The sequence below is a fragment of the Mustela erminea genome, chromosome 7, assembly GCF_009829155.1.
Source record: "Mustela erminea isolate mMusErm1 chromosome 7, mMusErm1.Pri, whole genome shotgun sequence".
In the NCBI taxonomy this organism is placed as follows: Eukaryota; Metazoa; Chordata; class Mammalia; order Carnivora; family Mustelidae; genus Mustela; species Mustela erminea.
In genome coordinates, this window is record NC_045620.1 from 4,670,004 (window position 1) to 4,686,483 (window position 16,480).

The window sequence follows — 16,480 nt, forward strand, 5'->3', positions numbered from 1 at the left end:
CTGGGACACACGGAGCTCGGGAGCCAGGGCAGGACCTGTCCTGCTTCCCTCTCCTGCAGGCGGGACCGGACAAAGGGCCAGGCAAACAGCACGTGGGGACGGGGGTTCTGGGCGCACCCAGTATTTTAGCTTTTAGCTTTTTACTGCTGCTGTAATAAATCATCATGCATTTAGGGGTTTAAAGCAGCACCCATTTATCCTTTCCTAGCTCTGGTCAGAAATCCAGACGGGCACTGCTGTTTCTCTGCAGGGTCTCACGAGGCCAAAATCACGGTGTCAGCCCGTGATTATAGCGTGATTATAGAGAGAAGACTCAGAACTCTTCAGAGTCCTGGGGAACTGTCCTCTTCTAAGCTAATTCAGAGTTTTGGCAGAATACTGTACCATGTGACTAGGAGACTGGGGTCCCCATTGTCTTGCTGGGTTTTGGCCAGGAGTTGTTTGCAGCTTCTAGAACGGTTGCCTTCCTGCTCACGTGGCCGCTCTCTGAAAGCACTGATAATGTGTTAAACCTTCCTCGTGCTTCACATCCCGCGACTTCCCCTTCTGCCTCCAGCGGACGAGAGCTCTCTCCACTTTCAAGGGCTCCAGGGATTATGCTGGGCCCCTAGAGCAGTCTAGATAATCCTCCTATCTCACGGTCAAAGGTGGGCCATGAAACAGGCCCCTCTGTCTCCTCCGAGTTCCTGCCAGGTTCTAGGGAGAAGCGTCTGGAATCCTGGGGGCAGGGAGGGGAGTGTTCGAATCCTCCCACTCGTGTGCTCTGGGTGGAGGGAACAGCTGCGTCCGGCACGTGGTTAGCTCTCAGTGAGTTCACGGAATGTTCCCAAAGTGGTTTTGTGGCATCTCTGGGGTCAGGCAGAGTGGGGCTTGCCATCTGGCCCCACGGCTGTGAGACCATGGGCTAGTCACTTCACCTGGTGGAGCTCCCATTGCTCTACCCGTGCAAGGGGCTCAGGTCAGGGCTGAGTGTGCAGAGCTGCTCACGAGAGGCCGTGACATCAGCACAGGCTCAGCTCAGCCGGCCCTGCCAGCCAGGCCGGCAGACAGGACCGACCGCACCCCAGGTTCCGTCTGACGCAGAGGCTGGTCGCGGCGCACACACCATGAGGTGAGAAACGTGTTTATTACTGACATCATGAGGATTCCCGGAGAGAGCAGGGTGGCTTCCTGGGCCAGCCTTGAAGTGGCTCGAGAGTGCTGGCGGAGGAGACTCTTGGGGTCGAGGTGGTGACCAAGGGTGGGGCAGGGCTGAGGGTCCCCGCACACCCAGATGTGGGCAGAGGAGCGAGCTTCGGCAATGGGGTCAGATCATCACACTGACTCTTCGCAGACCCCAGTGAATGCAGTCAGCATTAGCTTTGTTTACCCCCCCGCAGCGGCTGCCAGCCTCCCCTTCCCTGTGAGAGGCAGCAGCCAGCTTGGCCTTGGCTGTGCAGCCCATCTGCGGGGGCCTCAGCACCCCAGCCTCCGGCTCCGGGGCTGGCTCCCCTCCACCGCTCTGTGCTCATCACGCGGCACGAGCGGGTTTTCCTTTGCCCGGTGTTCCCCGATCAACGTTCCTGTGTGTCCTTGCGGGAACGTTACAGTCAGACATCGAGAGGCAAGATTTATTTCCTAATTAAACGAGAGTGTCCCGCACAGCGAATCAATCAATCATGCCCACGCACCAGCACGGAGACAACAGTTGATTACTCCCGTGCCTGATTTCTCGGGGGAACCAGCGGCTGTCTCCGGGTGCCCAGGATTCCAAGGCTGCGGCTTATCCAGGAGTTACCATGGAATAACCAGAATCATTACCCACCCATGCAGAGCACAGCTTATTAACGATACGGTCGTCTCCTCAAACTAAAGCCCGGTCAGGTCTCCTGCAGGCAATGCAATTACACGTAGTAAGTGTAAAAGCCACATTGATTCTGGGGCTCTCTTTTAAAGTTGGAATGAATGGCCCAGAAAGATATTAAAATGTATTTTTTCATGGGGGTGTTGGGGGAGCTTCGTTTATTTGAGGATTTTGGAAGGAGCACCCGGATTCCCCTGGAGCCCTAGCAACAACCAGCTCTTACATGTGGTACATGGTGAATGAACGTGGGGCTCTGAATTCTAACACCCGAGGACAGCCGAACTCTGTGGAGGTAGGACCGGTGTAGTTCACAACGATGACAGCAATGTCTTGGCCCCAGCCACCCTTGGCTGCATCCCTTGGCCAGTCGGAGACATCTTAACAGACGCCTTCTCACCAGCATCGCATTTTATCGTTGGCCCATTTCTAAAGAATCTATCCCTTGGCTTCGAGGGATGGAGCTGCTGTCTCCTGCAGGAATACAGCATTGTGCCAGACCCTTCCTATCCTACTCCGTGCTGATGCTCACAGCACCCCACGGGAGGGAGTTGTGTGCGCTCATTTCCCAGCCGAAGAAGCGGGGTTCTGGGAGACTGACCACTTGCCCAAAGCCACATGGTCTGAAAGGGGAGGGTCTGGATTTGAACCCCGCTCTTCACCCAGTCCACGGCCCCGTGTCCTCACCTTTCCGCTGACCCAAGAGACGATATAGCTAGCCCTTGTGGACTGCTAAGGACAGTCTTCAAACGGCAACTTGAGGTTAGAGGGATTGTGAATTATTTTCCTGGCTTTGTCCCCCTGACTTAAAATGACAGGTGTCATTTGGAATTCTGAGCCAGCTCCTTCAATTTTAAGGAAGGGCTTCCTGAGGGAGATTCTCTACAGAAGGGCTCTGCTCCCCATGGGGATGTCCGTGTGGTTCAGGGGAATGTTCCGGAATTCTGGAGTTCTTCAGAGTCTGTGGGGATTCCTTGGGCTCTCCTGAACATAATGGGAATTGGTGGTGTGGGGGGGTGCTGTTATTTAGAAATAGCCTGTATTTGTTATCTATTACTGTGTGACAGTTACACAAATTTGGTGGCTTAAAATATCATTTGTGCTGTCACAGCTTCTGTGGGTCAGGAATCCGGGTGCAGCTCAGTCGGGTCATCTGGGTCACGGTGTCGCCATCTGAAGGCTTCGTGGGAAGGATCAGTGATGCTGGCGGGGTTTGGTCTCCTGGGGTCGTTGGCGGAGAGCCTTGCTCGGGTGCTCACGAGCTGCTGGACGGTGGTCTCCCTCAGCCGCGTGTCATGTGGGCACCTCCAGGGAACATGACCCCACAGGGCTGTGGCCCCTGCGTTGTCTGAGAAGGAGGCGGGCGTGGGGGGCGGTGCGGGAGAGAAAGTTGGGGGACGGGAGGAGAAGGCGGTGAGAGATGGAAGTCACAGCCCTTCTGGCCTAACCTGGGGAGTGCGGGCAGCCTTTTAAGTCCAAACTCTCTTATCCATCCCGAACTCCAAAACACTCCCCCAACAAGAAACGTTAGTGGCCGTTTGATAGCAAAGCTGATTTGCTGGGAAAAACCCTAACTGAGAAAGAGCTCCTTAGGGTCTTGATTCCACGTGAATATCCTTTTTTTAAATTTAAATTTTTATTTATTTATGTACTTTAGAGATAGAGCATGGGGAGGAGCAGAGGGAGAGGGACAAGCAGACTCCCTCGATGAGCATGGAGCCCGACGCGGGGCTCCATCCGAGCACCCCGAGAGCGCGACCGGAGCCGAAAACCAAGAGTTGGATGCTCAACCGCCTGAGCCACACGGGAGCCCCTCCATGGGAATATTCTTAAGTGTGGCTACAAAATATTAATGGATTTAATTTACTGTGGCTGCCCCAGGCCTTGCCAGGGAGTATATGCGCTATCTGAAATCCATGAAGTCCTAAATTCTTGAACAGGTGTGGTCCCAGGCTTTGGACGCTAGATGCCTTGTGCCCACTGGGACCCTGATGTTCAGGGTACTTGAATGTGCAGTGAGAGGAGCCGTGCTTTCTTGTAGTCCTGTTTCATTCGATCATGCAATTCTCTTGAAACTCAAACGCTGGAGTTTCCAATTTGTCTTGGACAGAGAGACGCTTGTGACAGAACCCGTTCGGAGGCCCCAACCCAATTATGCTTTGCATTGTTGCAGACGCGCTCAGTTAGACCGGGGCCCATCTGGACGTTCATGGCTGATGGATTCCAGCGTTGTGGACACAAGTTCACCAGCCTCGCCTCGACCTTGGAAATGTTGTGGTATTTTACAGTGTGTGGTGACATTTATGAACCCATTTGGGCACCCACAAAGAGGTTGATTTCCATAGATTAAATGTCAAGTTTGAAACCGTCCAGGGTAATTGAATCGCGGAGTGTCGTCCACTTAGGTTCTCAGCTGGGGCTGTTGACTGGACGTCTGGGCTATGCTATGAGCCCCAGGGGCAGCCCCGGCAGCTTCGGGCAGACAGAGGCCAGGGGGGCGCGGTGGGCGTGAGGAGGGTCGGGGCAGTGGAGTCTGATGTCCACTGACATGTGGCCTCCTTTTCACTTTTAAAATAAAACACACGTGTGGTTACTTGGTAGATAAATTATTAGAGGCAGAGAAAAACCCACCAACTGAGGTTTTCAAGCTGTTGGTTATTTCATAAAACCTGCGTATTGACACGTGAAAAGGGTGAAGAAGAATTTGTACTTGGACACAAGTTAAGTACGGGTCATTTAAGGGGATTGAACGCGTGTCCACAAACCTGCAGTAAAGCTACATTTAAATTAAGGAGTAGCAAAAAGCACCAAATAGTTTCCTAGAGACGTCAATGTCTTTGTGTTCTCATTGTCCAAAGGGTATGTGCGCCTTCAGACTTGGAGTCTCTTCCGCTCTTTTATTTATTTATTTATTTTTAATTTAATTTAATTTAATTTATTTATTTGACAGACAGAGATCACAAGTAGGCAGAGAGGCAGGCAGAGAGAGAGGGAAGAAGCAGGCTCCCTGCTGAGCAGAGAGCCCGATGCAGGGCTTGATCCAGGACCCTGGAATCATGACCTGAGCCGAAGGCAGAGGCTTTAACCCACTGAGCCACCCAGGCGCCCTCTTCCGCTCTTTTAAAAGAATTTTTTAGAACTTATCACCCCCGTGCTGTACCTGCCGTCCCTGTAATGTATTTATTTTATAACGGGAAGTTTATACGCTTTGACACCCTTCACCCCTTCTTTCCCTGACCGCCACCAATCTGTTCTCGGTTTCAGCGAGTGTGCTTCCTTTGGAGTCCAGAGAAGGGAGATGCTAGTGTTTGTCTTTCTCTGTCTGCCTCCATCACTTAGCGTGATGCCCTCAAGGTCCATCCACGCTGTCGCGAGTGGCATATGCGAACACACCTCGCATCTTCCTTATCTGTTCATCTCTTGATGGCCACTTAGCATATTTCCGTATCTTGGCTCTCATAATTAATGCTACAATTGGCATGGGGGCGCAGATAGCTCTTCGAGATGGAGATTTTGTTTCCTTGGTCTATAGAGCCAGACGCAGGCTTGCTGGGTCATATGGCAGTTCTGTTTTGAAATTTTTGAGGCACCTCCACACTGTTTTCCACGGCGGCTGGATCAGTGTGCGTTCCCAGCCACCGTGCATGAGGGCGGATCTCTCAGATGTTTCTTCTCTCAAGAAACTGGAGTTGAGCAGACGTGGCATGACGCTGGAAGTACTCATCGCCTCCAACAGTACCCAGCGGACGTGAGAGGCACGACAGCTTCAAAAACCTTCACAGCCCTGGCTTGTGGCCTTTCTGGAGGCTTGTCCTCGTGGCGGGGTGGCCTGCTCAGCCCTGCCCAGGGCATCTGTGTCGACAGCATCCACTGACCCGTCTTGCTAAAGTCAGGCTGCCGGTCCACATAGACCGGTCAGTTAAAATCAGAATTAAAATCACACCGGCAAGTTTCAGAGGAGTCGAGCCAGGCGTGTTGAATCCCTGTCCCGGCTTGGTCAGGATGCCTGCAGGAGTCCAGACAGGTCAAGGGAGCCCGTCTTTTTTGCTGCCAAACCGTTACGGGCATGCACGCAATGGAAGATGGCTCTCAGATTTGTTTTATGAGGAGGAATTAGAATTAGAACGAAGAGCAGCACCTGCCCCCGGCAGCCCATCCCAGCCCGCAGGTATCTGCTGCCCCACGCCTGGCGGTTAGGCAGAGCCGCGATCCTGGTGGGCTCGGATGATCAGAGCCGCACCGTCACCCTTCCCGGCTGCTCCGCTCAGCCAGTGGTGGCATCTGATCCCAATCACCCCCCCGGGTTTCTTCAAGAGCAGAGACCTCGCTTGCAGGGATCACCAAGATGCCAAAACATTAGGTCTGCAAAGGGACGGGCTTGGCCACGCATCGCGTGTTTAGTCTACACCAGGGTGATTGGAAACATCTTGGGAGTTGCACGGGCCACGTGATCTGTTCTCACGGAGACAGGCCTGGGTCAAGACCAGTGAGAGACACGGGATCGGAGGAGGGTGTTTTCTGGGCAGGAGAGGGGGTGGCACCCTGTGCCCCGAACTGTTCTCACCTCCTGGCCTGCACCCTGAAGGACCCCTCCCCAACCCCCGGGGGTCCCTAGAGGAACAGAAGAGGCTGAAGGTCCACAGTCATGGTCAGCAGGACTGTGCCCCCTCTGACACCTGCAGGATAGAGCCCTTCCAATTGTCTCTTCCTGGCTTCCCATGGTTTGCCGGCAACCCGTGGCCTTCCTTGGTTTGTCGACATGTTGCTCTGGTTTCTGCCGTCACCCTGTGGCCTCCTCCCCTGCCTGTCTGTCTTTCACATGTCCTTCTCCTCCTGCTACGAGGACACCCACCCTACCGGATTAAGGGCCTACCCTCCTCCAGGATGACTGCTCTCCGTCCAACTATTTACATCTGCAATGATGCTATTTTCTATTACGGGTCACATTCACAGGTTCAAGAGGTTAGGATTTTGACCTCTTTTTAAGGGGGCATGGGGGGCCCAGCTGCACCTGTAACAGCTTGCTTCTCTTTTTCTCAACCCTTAAAGAGCTCTGACATTTCTCCTTCAAATGTGTGGTCTGGGGTGGCAGGTGGGATGTGAGCCATGGTGACTGTGGGACTTCTGGGGGGCTCTGGGGGCCCCCGTGGCAGGGGCTTGGTGTGGGCGCCCCGCTCCGAGGGGATAACAAGGCTTCCTAAAGGGGCTGCTTCTCTTGCCTTCTGGCTTTCCCAGGGGGCAACCTGGGTTGGGGGAGGGCCCTGGGGGGACAGAGAGCCAACTAGGTGGCTGGGGGTAAGTCTTGCTGTGGTGGCTCTGTTCTTAGTACCCGAGGAGCTGGCTTGGAAGGGGTCTGCAGCCAGCACCGCGGAGCAAGAAGGCTGCTCACTGCGGTCACATTCCGGAGATTTACAGAGAACAACGTCTCTGAACACGAGAGGCTCTTCGGCCCGGGGCTTCTAGGACTTAGAGGCTCTGAGCCCCCCCAACAGGGGATAGCCCAGATTCAGCAGGACTTCTGTCCCCCCTGCTATCTGGTGCCCTCAATGTCACGGAATCCATCTGGAAGCCTGCTAGAGAGGCCAGTGCTCGAGGTCGGGGGAAGGTTCTAGATGAGGGATTCTTGGATTGGTAAAGCTGGTCCGTCCACACCGGGATAGGAAGGTCAACAGGAGAAGTCTGGGTGGATGGGTTGCGTGGGCGGACTGCACCCCACAGAAGTGCCCCTGGGCCCAGTCAAGTACCGAGGGAGGAACCCACCCTGTGCCCACTCCAGCTCTGACGAAGACATCGAGCTCTGCTACTCAGAAACCTACACAAACCAGCTTCCAGAAACTTCTACCAAACGCTCTCCCTTCTTGCTCCTTGGGGTCTGGTGGGGAGGGGCCTGTAGCCATGCCGGCTCTTCCTCCTGGCCCTCTCGCCATGTGTCCGTCCCTCATTTGTAGCACCCGGATCAAAGCCTCAAAGTTAATGTTAAATGTCTATAGCGGAAGGAAGACGGCCTGGCTGGCCAGCTCGGCGGCCATCTGTGCTGTGACAATGTGGCCAGGACAGGTAAGGGGGCGTGGGTAGGTTTTAACAGAGCCTGCGAGACCCAACCTTTCCAGGAAATCTATACTCAGTGGCAAACCTTGGGCTCATTTCTGCCTTTAAAGCTGTTGTCTTCCTGCAAATATCCGGGGAAGGAGGATCGAGGCATCAACCGAACTCTCTGTTTCTCCTGAAAAGCAGGTCCAGGACCACCTGGGTGCAGAGACCCCATCAACAATCTTGTTACAACCAGGGGGTGAGAGGTATAGGATCAAAAGCAGTAAAAGACCTAGACAAAATTTTGTTTTTAAAATTAAATCACGTTGTTCTTTTGAAAAACCATACTTAGAATTCCCAAAGCATATAAAAAAAAAACCAGAGCATTTATTTTGCCTTATTCGTTATATAAGCCAAGAATCAGTGCGTGACGAGAATGTTCTGGAAGGGAGGGTTGAAGAGCTATTTCCTGTTCTTTGCAACATCCGCTGAGCAAGTGAGGAGGGGAACTCCATCTGCAGAGGGACCCCAGGGGTCGCCCCTCTTCCTGGGTGTGGACACTGGGTGCCTGGTGGTCGACCCACTCTTGCCCGGGGCCCGCCGACCGTCTGGACTCAGTGGATGCCTTGTTTCGGCCAGCCTAGCTCTCTGGCATACGCCCCCTTGCAGCTTCTGATCTCATAATCATGCTCTAGACACTTGTTCAGGCCCGGCACCCCGGATCTCCAGCCGATGAAGCCCTGGGTCGTCTTCGGGACTGGGGGGGACGGAAGGACCTGGAACGGAAAGGCAGGGGTTTAGCCACCCGGGGCCACAGTGACATGAGGGTTGTCCACGAGGCCTCAGGATCGGCGTGGGAGGCCTGAGGGGGAAAAGACAGAAAAGAAAATATCCCGAAGGAAGGGGCGCCCAAGGCAAGCCCACTCCGATGAGCTGGATCCTGAGACTCCCTTCTCCCCGCAAAAGTCACGGACGCCACATGTGTTTCTTTATCTGGTCACGCTTAACACGTCCATTCACGACCTCCAGTGAAATAATTTTCATTTGACAGAAGAGTAGAAAGGGGGAAAAAAGGGAGGTGTAGAAATATCGCACACTACAGTTCACACCGCCCTCTATAAAACCCAGAGCAATGTCGTCTGATGGGATCCTGACACTTCGGACTCGGCCGGTTTGGCTCAGAAGGCTTCATGGTACACGGACGTGCACACCCACGCGCGCCCCAAACGGTAGGGACCACGGAATGAAAAGCAACGGGATTTAATTAAAACCCAAAGGGAAACGAGGTTCTGCCTGAGATGAAAGAAACACAGTTGCATTTGTCAATTCCTTGGACAGACTTGAAATACTTGGAAAATGAGGGCAAATGTTCAGGCTGCTTCTCCCCTTCCGTTCGGAACGATGTTCTCTGTTCTGCTCTCACAGGGCAATCTGAAGGAAGACACCGGGGGATATTTGTTCGAACAGGAGGACCGCGACGGAGCGGTTTCGGATGTCTGGGATGATGAGTGTGACCTCAGCACAAGGGGTCGTGCGCGAGGCAGCGGCGGTGGGGGGCGTCCTGGCCACTGGCACACAAAGCCCCCAAACATATGTTCTTGATGAACCGCTAAAATTAATCTCCCGAGAGGCCACATTCAGGGAAGGTCACCAACAAATGCGGGAGGGGCTGGCACTTCCCCGCCTGTCCAGACGGTTCCTTGGGACACAGACTCCCTTCCAAGTCTGCCTCCAGCCAGTAAGGGAGATGCGGGGGAAAACCGCCCTGGGATGCCCGCTTTCATGCACTGGGTTAGCAGAGATGAAAACACGCTGTTGACCAGGGCCTTGTGGGAGACCAGGCTGGTTCGTTGTCGGTGAAGGGCGACTAGAGCAATTATCTACCTAAAACGAAAATGCAAACATCCTTCGACCTGCAATGGAACTCCCAGCACTGGTGCTAAGACAGCCTCGTCGTATCTGAGTCTAAGACACGGGGCAGGTCAGTGTGTTCTGAGACGGGACGTGTTGAACAGAAACTGCTAAGAGAAAAAAGGTGCAGAAAATACACAAAATATGGTATAATTAGTGCAGCAAGGGAAAGAAGGCGAAAAAGCCACACAGCACGCTGGCCTGTGCCTATCCGGTCTCTGGAAGGGGGCGTGGGAAACCGAGAGTCTGGGGGCGAGGCTTTTCAGAACATGCCTTTTGGGGTAGAGGACACCTATTGAAACAGATGGATTTTAAAGGCTCTAGCCATCCAAAGAAGGGATGGGAGGAGGAAGAAGGGGACCGTTTCTTCAGCAAGGAAGGACATTCAGTACCTGGACCAAGGTCCTTGTCCCCGAGGCCCTCTGCTTCAGTTTTCCTGGGACAAAGGGGGTTTGGCCGTGATTACATCTATTTCTAGGGTTGCGGTAAAGACAAGATGACCACATAAAGTACTTAGTACGGTGAGCAACCACGACCCAGTAATGAGAGCCAGCATTTTTGTGGGCGTTAGACAGAGGCATCGTGAGACATCCAGAAGGAGCTCCCTAAGATGCTAACCACGGTCAGGCATATATTATTTTAATTTATTATTTTGCTGTTTTTCTAAAATATCAGTGAATCTGTACTGCTGGATAGTCTAGGGGAAGACATTCTCAGCATATCTCAGTGGAGCATAGTCGTTCATTCAGCCATCAGACGTGCACCTGCCGGGCACTCTCCACCGAGCACTCACCGCCGAGCACTGTCCACTGAGCACTCTCCACCGAGCATGGTCTCCACCAAGCACTCTCCGCCGAGCACTCACTGCCGAGCACTCTCCACCGAGCACTCTCCGCCGAGCTCTCTCCACCGAGCATGGTCTTCACCAAGCACTCTCCACTGAGCACTCAACACCGAGCACTCCCCACCGAGCACTCTCCACCAAGCACTCTTCAACAAGCATGGTCTCCACAGAGCACTCTCCACCGAGCACTCACCGCTGAGCACTCTCCACCAAACACTCCACCAAGCACTCTCCACTGAGCACTCAGCACTAAGCACTCTCCACAGAGCACTCACGTTTGTCAGTCACTCTGTCAGACCCCGAATGCATCAAGAAAAGAAAATTCGCAGAGCCTACCTCCTCCCAACCCTGGCCACCTTTGGTGTGAGTTTTCATCCCTTCTTCCCATCAAGACACAGAACTGCTTTGTCTGTAGCCTGTCAGAGGGCAAAATCCAGGACCAAAATCACAGGCCCATGGAGGCAGGCCTGGGGATGTACCCAGCTCAGCAATTTCTAGAGGCATCTGACCCATGTCTATGGCTGACTGGTCAAAGGTGGGAAGACCATCAAGTCTTCACCCCTGTGGGATTGCCGGTGGCTCACTTGGCAATCACAGGGATCTTTCAGAAAGGCAGTCCTCACCATGTCGCAGCACTGATTTCCCATTGCAGACTAGGCTCAACTCCTTCCTCTGGCCCCAAGGTCCAGTGGGATTTGGCCCTGCCCTTGTCTCCATCCATCTCCCTTCCCTTCCCACTCTGACCCACCCCCGGCTCACTGAGCTCCAGCCTCATGGCATCCCTTGCTGCCCCTGAAATATACCAAGCTTTGCTCTGCCTCAGGGTCTTTGTATGTGCTCTTCTCTTTGTCTGGAAAGCCTTTCCAGGGCTGGATCCTTATCATCCTTCAGTCCGCAGCTCCATGGGCACCAGCCCTTCCCCTGTTGCTCTCCAAAACCTCACCTGTCTCTCATCTCCATGGCGTCTAACATAGCAAATGACAGTATTGTTGTTGGGGGGTCCTGGGTGGCTCAGTCGGTGAAGCATCTGCCTTCAGTTCAGGATCCTGATCCTGGGGTCCTGGGATTGAGCCCCATGTCTGGCCCCCTGCTCAGCAGGGCGTCTGCTTCTCCCTCTCCCTCTGCCTCCCCCACTCATGCTCTCTCTCTTGGGCACGTGCACGTGCTCTCTCTAAAATAATTAAATGAGATCTTAAAGAAGACCCCAATTTTGATGCATTTCGTGTTTCATGGTGGCCTCTCCTCCCACCTCCCCGCCCCCAACCCAGACTTGTGGGCTGGAGTCTCGTCTTCTTGTTTGCCACTGTTGACCCCACCGAGTCCCTGGCACCTGCTAACAGCCAGCCGTCCCTAGCGCTCCTAAAAGTGCCAGAGACGGTTCCAGATCCTTCTATAGGCATTATCCCACAGAACCCTGACACCACTTGCCGAAGTAGGTGCTTTTGTGAACCCCCACTGTACACGGGAAAAGGGGACATGGAGCCATTGCGTCACGTGCAAGACCACCGGGGAGGTGAGCCAGCAAGCAGGGTTTGGGTCTGAACAGTCTGAGCCCAGAGCCCAGCCCCTGTTAATATCTGCTGAACGACTGGCCCGACCCCGTCATTCTCCTGGCTTCCTTCCGCTTCTGCAGAGCTGAACGCCGAGACTCCTGCCTGTGTTGAGACCTGTAACCCGCTGGGCTCCCCGCCGAAGGGCTCGGAAAGGCTGTGGAAACTGGCCTCCCCCCTGCCGGCTGCCACTCTGTTCTTACCTTCGGCGGTTGGCTTTGTGCCCCTGGAGCAAACACCCTTACTTCTTACTTAGGAAAACAAGGATTCAAAATGACTTTGCGAACCTTGATGTATTTCTCCACCGGGGTCACGGGCCGGATGCGGAACCGCTCCGGAAGCTCGATTTTGGGCTTTGGGGTGGGGGGTTCTTCTTCACCCTCGAGCAGCTGCAACATAACCCCAGAGACGGGCCGCGTCAGACTAAGGTTAGTGGGAGGCTTCTCTGCATCACCCCCCAGAACGCGGCACTTTGCAGGTGACCTAAGCCACGCTGAGAAACCTTCCGTAGCTTGGTGTAACCCCACAGTAAGAAAGGGGCCGAGCGGGGACCGGCTAGTGGGTTCGCTCAGGCTCCCGGTACAGCTACCCACCGCTGTGTCCTCTACCACCTTTGGCAACCTGCTAATTTACGCTCCTGACTCATAATTGGAGAAAATTTCACAGGTTACGGACTCAAATAAATAATTGCCAACAAGGTTTTAGGGCCAATCTTTAAAATATTAGAGGAGAGCTCCCACCTCACCCCCCTTTTAATTTTTAAAGCAATTTCGAACTCTTTGAAATCCCAATTTAATTACATATAAGGAATATTAATATAGACTCTTTTTATGCATTTTATATTAATAAGGACTCATTTTATGCATAACATTTCAAGTTGTATAACTCTGTAAGTATTAAAAAAACCTCATTAAGAATGGCATATTTCAAAGATGGGGGGATGGGGTTGAATTACAAGTGGGGTTATGCTGCCTTGAATCGGGAATATTTTGAATTACGCAAGTCTTATGTGGTTCTGCGTCCCTCCAGGGAAATGTGCCTTCTGGGTGTCATGTCCTGGAGCTGGTTGGAAAGGTTGGAGTCTGGTGGCCGCCGTCCCACTGAAGCCCATACTGGCATTTGCTATCTGCATGGTGTTTTATACAACGGAGCCACTGTTCTAGACTCAGATTTCATGTAAACGTGGGGATTTCTGGACTCTTGTGAACAATGGGAACCGCGCTGGGCTGATGGGGGCTCCTCCTGCGTGGGGCTGGACCCTACGGCTCCCTATTCATTTCACCTGGTCTTCTTCCTGCTCTAGTTACCCAGCTGGCTTAGGAAAATACCAAGAACATCTTCCCAGTAATCCCTCACACAGCCACCTGGCTTCTACTTCTCATCCCATCTGGACTTCCCCATCGCCCAGGGAGGCAGCTGAGGACTCTCTTCCCTCTTGCCGATGGGGCAGCCCGAGGCCAAGTGGCCCTGGAATCAGACAGACCGGCTTCTCCTTTTGGTGTCTCCCTTTGTTAGTTATAGGACTTCGCAACTCTCTGAGCTCAATTTCCCAATCTACAAAACAAGCATAAAACAGCCCCCTTCTCTGTGCCAGGGTTGCTGTGCAGATTAAATGAACTGGTTCCGATGAAGTACCTGGAGGACGCCTGGCATGTAGTAGGTGCTCAATAAATTAGGGAAAGGACGGAGCCTGTAGGTTTCAGTTAGCGGTCTTCGTATGCAACACTAACTTTATTCTTGGGAAGTCTATGCCTCCTTATCATTCATTCCTTGAAATAATCAATTCAATAACCTCTGGGCTTATCAAATTTATATTTACCTCCTTGAGAGGGGTTGTTAAAAATCCCCAGTTCTGGGCCCAGTTTTGTCGTGCTTCAGTTTCAGACTTCAGGCGGTATTTCCTGAAAAACAAAGTTCCCAAGTGCTGGACGGTATTTGAAAAAGGTCAAAGTAGCAAACCCTACCGTCCCCTGGGGAACATTTTACATATTTTTAATGCCCATTGATTGAATGATGACTCTGCACCAGGAAGGGAGTTGGGTGCTAGAGGGAGCAAGAGCCCCTTGAGGGAGACAGGTGTCAAAAGAAGGTCCTGGTTGGGGGCACGCTGGGGAGAAAAGGGGCCTGGGGGCTGGGTCTGCCTGAGGGGCCGTCTAGGGACAAGACTCTTCATTTTGGTGAAGTGAGTGAGGTGGGGTGAGTGAGGTTTCTGGGGTGCAAAATTTAAGGGAGTGCAGCCTCCCAGGGTCCTGCAAGTGCAGAGCGAGCACTTGCATGACCTTGAGAATGAGCCCTCCTTAAATTTGCCCACTAGGGGACCACACTTGCCCCGCCCTAATCCTGGCCCTGCTTTTGCTCCGCATTCAATATTATTTTTATATAATTACCTGCTAGTTGAGAGCTGGTGTGTTGCATTTTGCAAACGTCTAATTTAACATTCACTCGTTGATCGTCAAGTTTCTTTTCCCATTTTGGAAATCAGTATCTGCCCCCCACCCCCATCTCCCAGTGTCTCAAAGTTTTGGAGGTCCCTCAACGAGCTTTTTGTCCTGGGCACTGAGCGTCTAAACCAGAGTCTAGTCTAATGGAGATGTAATGTGAGCGCAAACACCAGCCGTGTACATAATTAACAACTTTCTAGCAGCCACAGTTCAAAAAAAAAAATTCATTTTTACTATTACTTTTTGGGGGTGTGAAATCTTTGAAATCTGGTATGTATTTCACATTTGCAGTTCATTCCAATTTGGACCAGTCACATTTTAAGGACTCAATAGCCACTTTGGACATTGGACCGAAAAATAGTCTGAAGGCTGAACCAACTCTCTTCACAGGGGATGGGCCATCTTATTTGGGTCTTGAAGGATGCATAGGAGTTCATCTGGTGGAGAAGGGAGGAAGGGTCATTTTATACTGACAGAACATACCTGCTATGGTGATTTTGTACATATCCAAGTAGGAGGTACTTGGATAAAGACAAAGATTAAAAAGATTAATAGTTGTATATTTTATGCCAAATGAGACTGGCTTTCCGTTGACAAGTGTGACACAAAGTTTCCTATAAAAATAAATTTGAGTGAAACAAAGCCAGTTTAAAGAAAAATATGAAGAGGTTAACACAGGTTTTACAAGGAAATGGTAAAAATCAGATAGATGGCAAATAAGAGAACTCAAGTTTAAGAAGTAAGCAGCTCTGCTTTACTGCTACTAAACTTTACTTACTTGCATCCAAATTAGTAACCTCCCATATTGGTTAACAAAGAAATGGTATATTTAGCAATTCAATAGAATGTCAAATAAAAACATCCATTACAAATGTCTGCCCAATATAAGTCTTTTAGAAAAAGGATTTTTTAAGTTAAAATTTCTTACCAGTTTAAAAAGAAGGAGAATCAAGAGACTGTAAAAGGCTTATTTATCTCTCATTCAAATTGAACAAATATTAAGATTTTTGTTTTCCTTTTTATAAAAAAATTCGGTAAATCTTAAAAATAACATTTTAGTCGGCTCTCAACAAGCAAAGCTTTGCAGATGGTTGTGAAGCCAGATGTAGTTATCTTTCATCCTTAGCTGTGCGCCAGAGAGAAGAGGGAGAAAGCCTTTCTGGTCGCGCTCACGTCCCTAACATCGCCCCGACCACCTCCAGCGCACTGTCCTCTGCGCCCGAAGGTCGACCACCTCCAGGACTCGGAGGGGAAACTGAGGCCGCCAGGTATGTGCCCTTGAGGTGGGAACGGCCCAGCCCACCTGGGCATTTACCAGATCTCGTCCTGGGCCACGAGGTTCATGCGCTCGGCCGCAGCGGTGCTGAGAGGTTTCTGCGCCATGGGGGCTGGGGCTCGGGGCGCCAGCAGCACGCACCAGGCCGGGGCTCAGCGTCTCTCGTCGCCAGGGAGACCGGTTGCCCAGCAACGCGGGACGCGGAGGCGGAGGCTGGCGCTGCACCTGGCGCGGGGCGGGGCGCGTCCTTGTGCCTGCTGCCAGCCTCTGCACCTCTGAGCCCCTCGCCCTCCTCCCTGCCCACCTGGCTGGCCCTGGGGGCAGAAGCCCCCCTTCTGCGTGGGAAGCCCTGGGGAAACCTCAACACCTAACACCCCGGTCCCTTTAAAATTTAGGCCTACATGGGAGGCACGTATGCACACGGACAAGTGTACGGATCTGAAGGGTACCAAGCTTCATGCATTCTGTCCCAGGAACACACCCCTGCGACCCCCGCCTAGATAAGGAAATGATCACCGTTCGGTTCCACTCCCGAGGAGGACTCCATCCTGTCGCAGACTGTTTGGGGCCCCAGTTTTTGGCCACCGC

General features: G+C 52.5%; 1 protein-coding gene across 2 annotated transcripts; it reads right to left on the minus strand.

Annotated features, from left to right (window-relative positions):
* Positions 1-8,196: 8,196 nt before the first annotated feature.
* C7H20orf85 (chromosome 7 C20orf85 homolog) lies at positions 8,197-16,079 on the minus strand. Of its 2 annotated transcripts, none has more exons than XM_032350229.1 (4): positions 15,932-16,079; positions 13,995-14,076; positions 12,463-12,564; positions 8,197-8,646 (listed from the first exon to the last, which is right to left on the minus strand). In XM_032350229.1, exons 1-4 carry the CDS (start codon positions 15,997-15,999, stop codon positions 8,485-8,487), a joined length of 414 nt encoding a protein of 137 aa, XP_032206120.1. In that variant the 5' UTR covers positions 16,000-16,079; the 3' UTR covers positions 8,197-8,484. The 2 variants fall into 2 exon arrangements, with proteins under 2 accessions (XP_032206120.1, XP_032206121.1); XM_032350230.1 differs by having other exon boundaries at positions 15,920-16,049.
* Between the last annotated feature and the right edge of the window lie 401 nt (positions 16,080-16,480).

What these genes read in the sequence shown, in the direction of transcription:
- C7H20orf85 (XM_032350229.1), bottom strand. Translation starts at nt 15,999, where the DNA reads ATGGCGCAGAAACCTCTCAGCACCGCTGCGGCCGAGCGCATGAACCTC. An exon ending in TAACAACCCCTCTCAAGGAG is followed by an intron (nt 12,565 to 13,994) that starts GTAAATATAAAT and finishes GTTATGTTGCAG; the next exon opens with CTGCTCGAGGGTGAAGAAGA. An exon ending in CGGTGGAGAAATACATCAAG is followed by an intron (nt 8,647 to 12,462) that starts GTTCGCAAAGTC and finishes TTTCCGTTCCAG; the next exon opens with GTCCTTCCGTCCCCCCCAGT.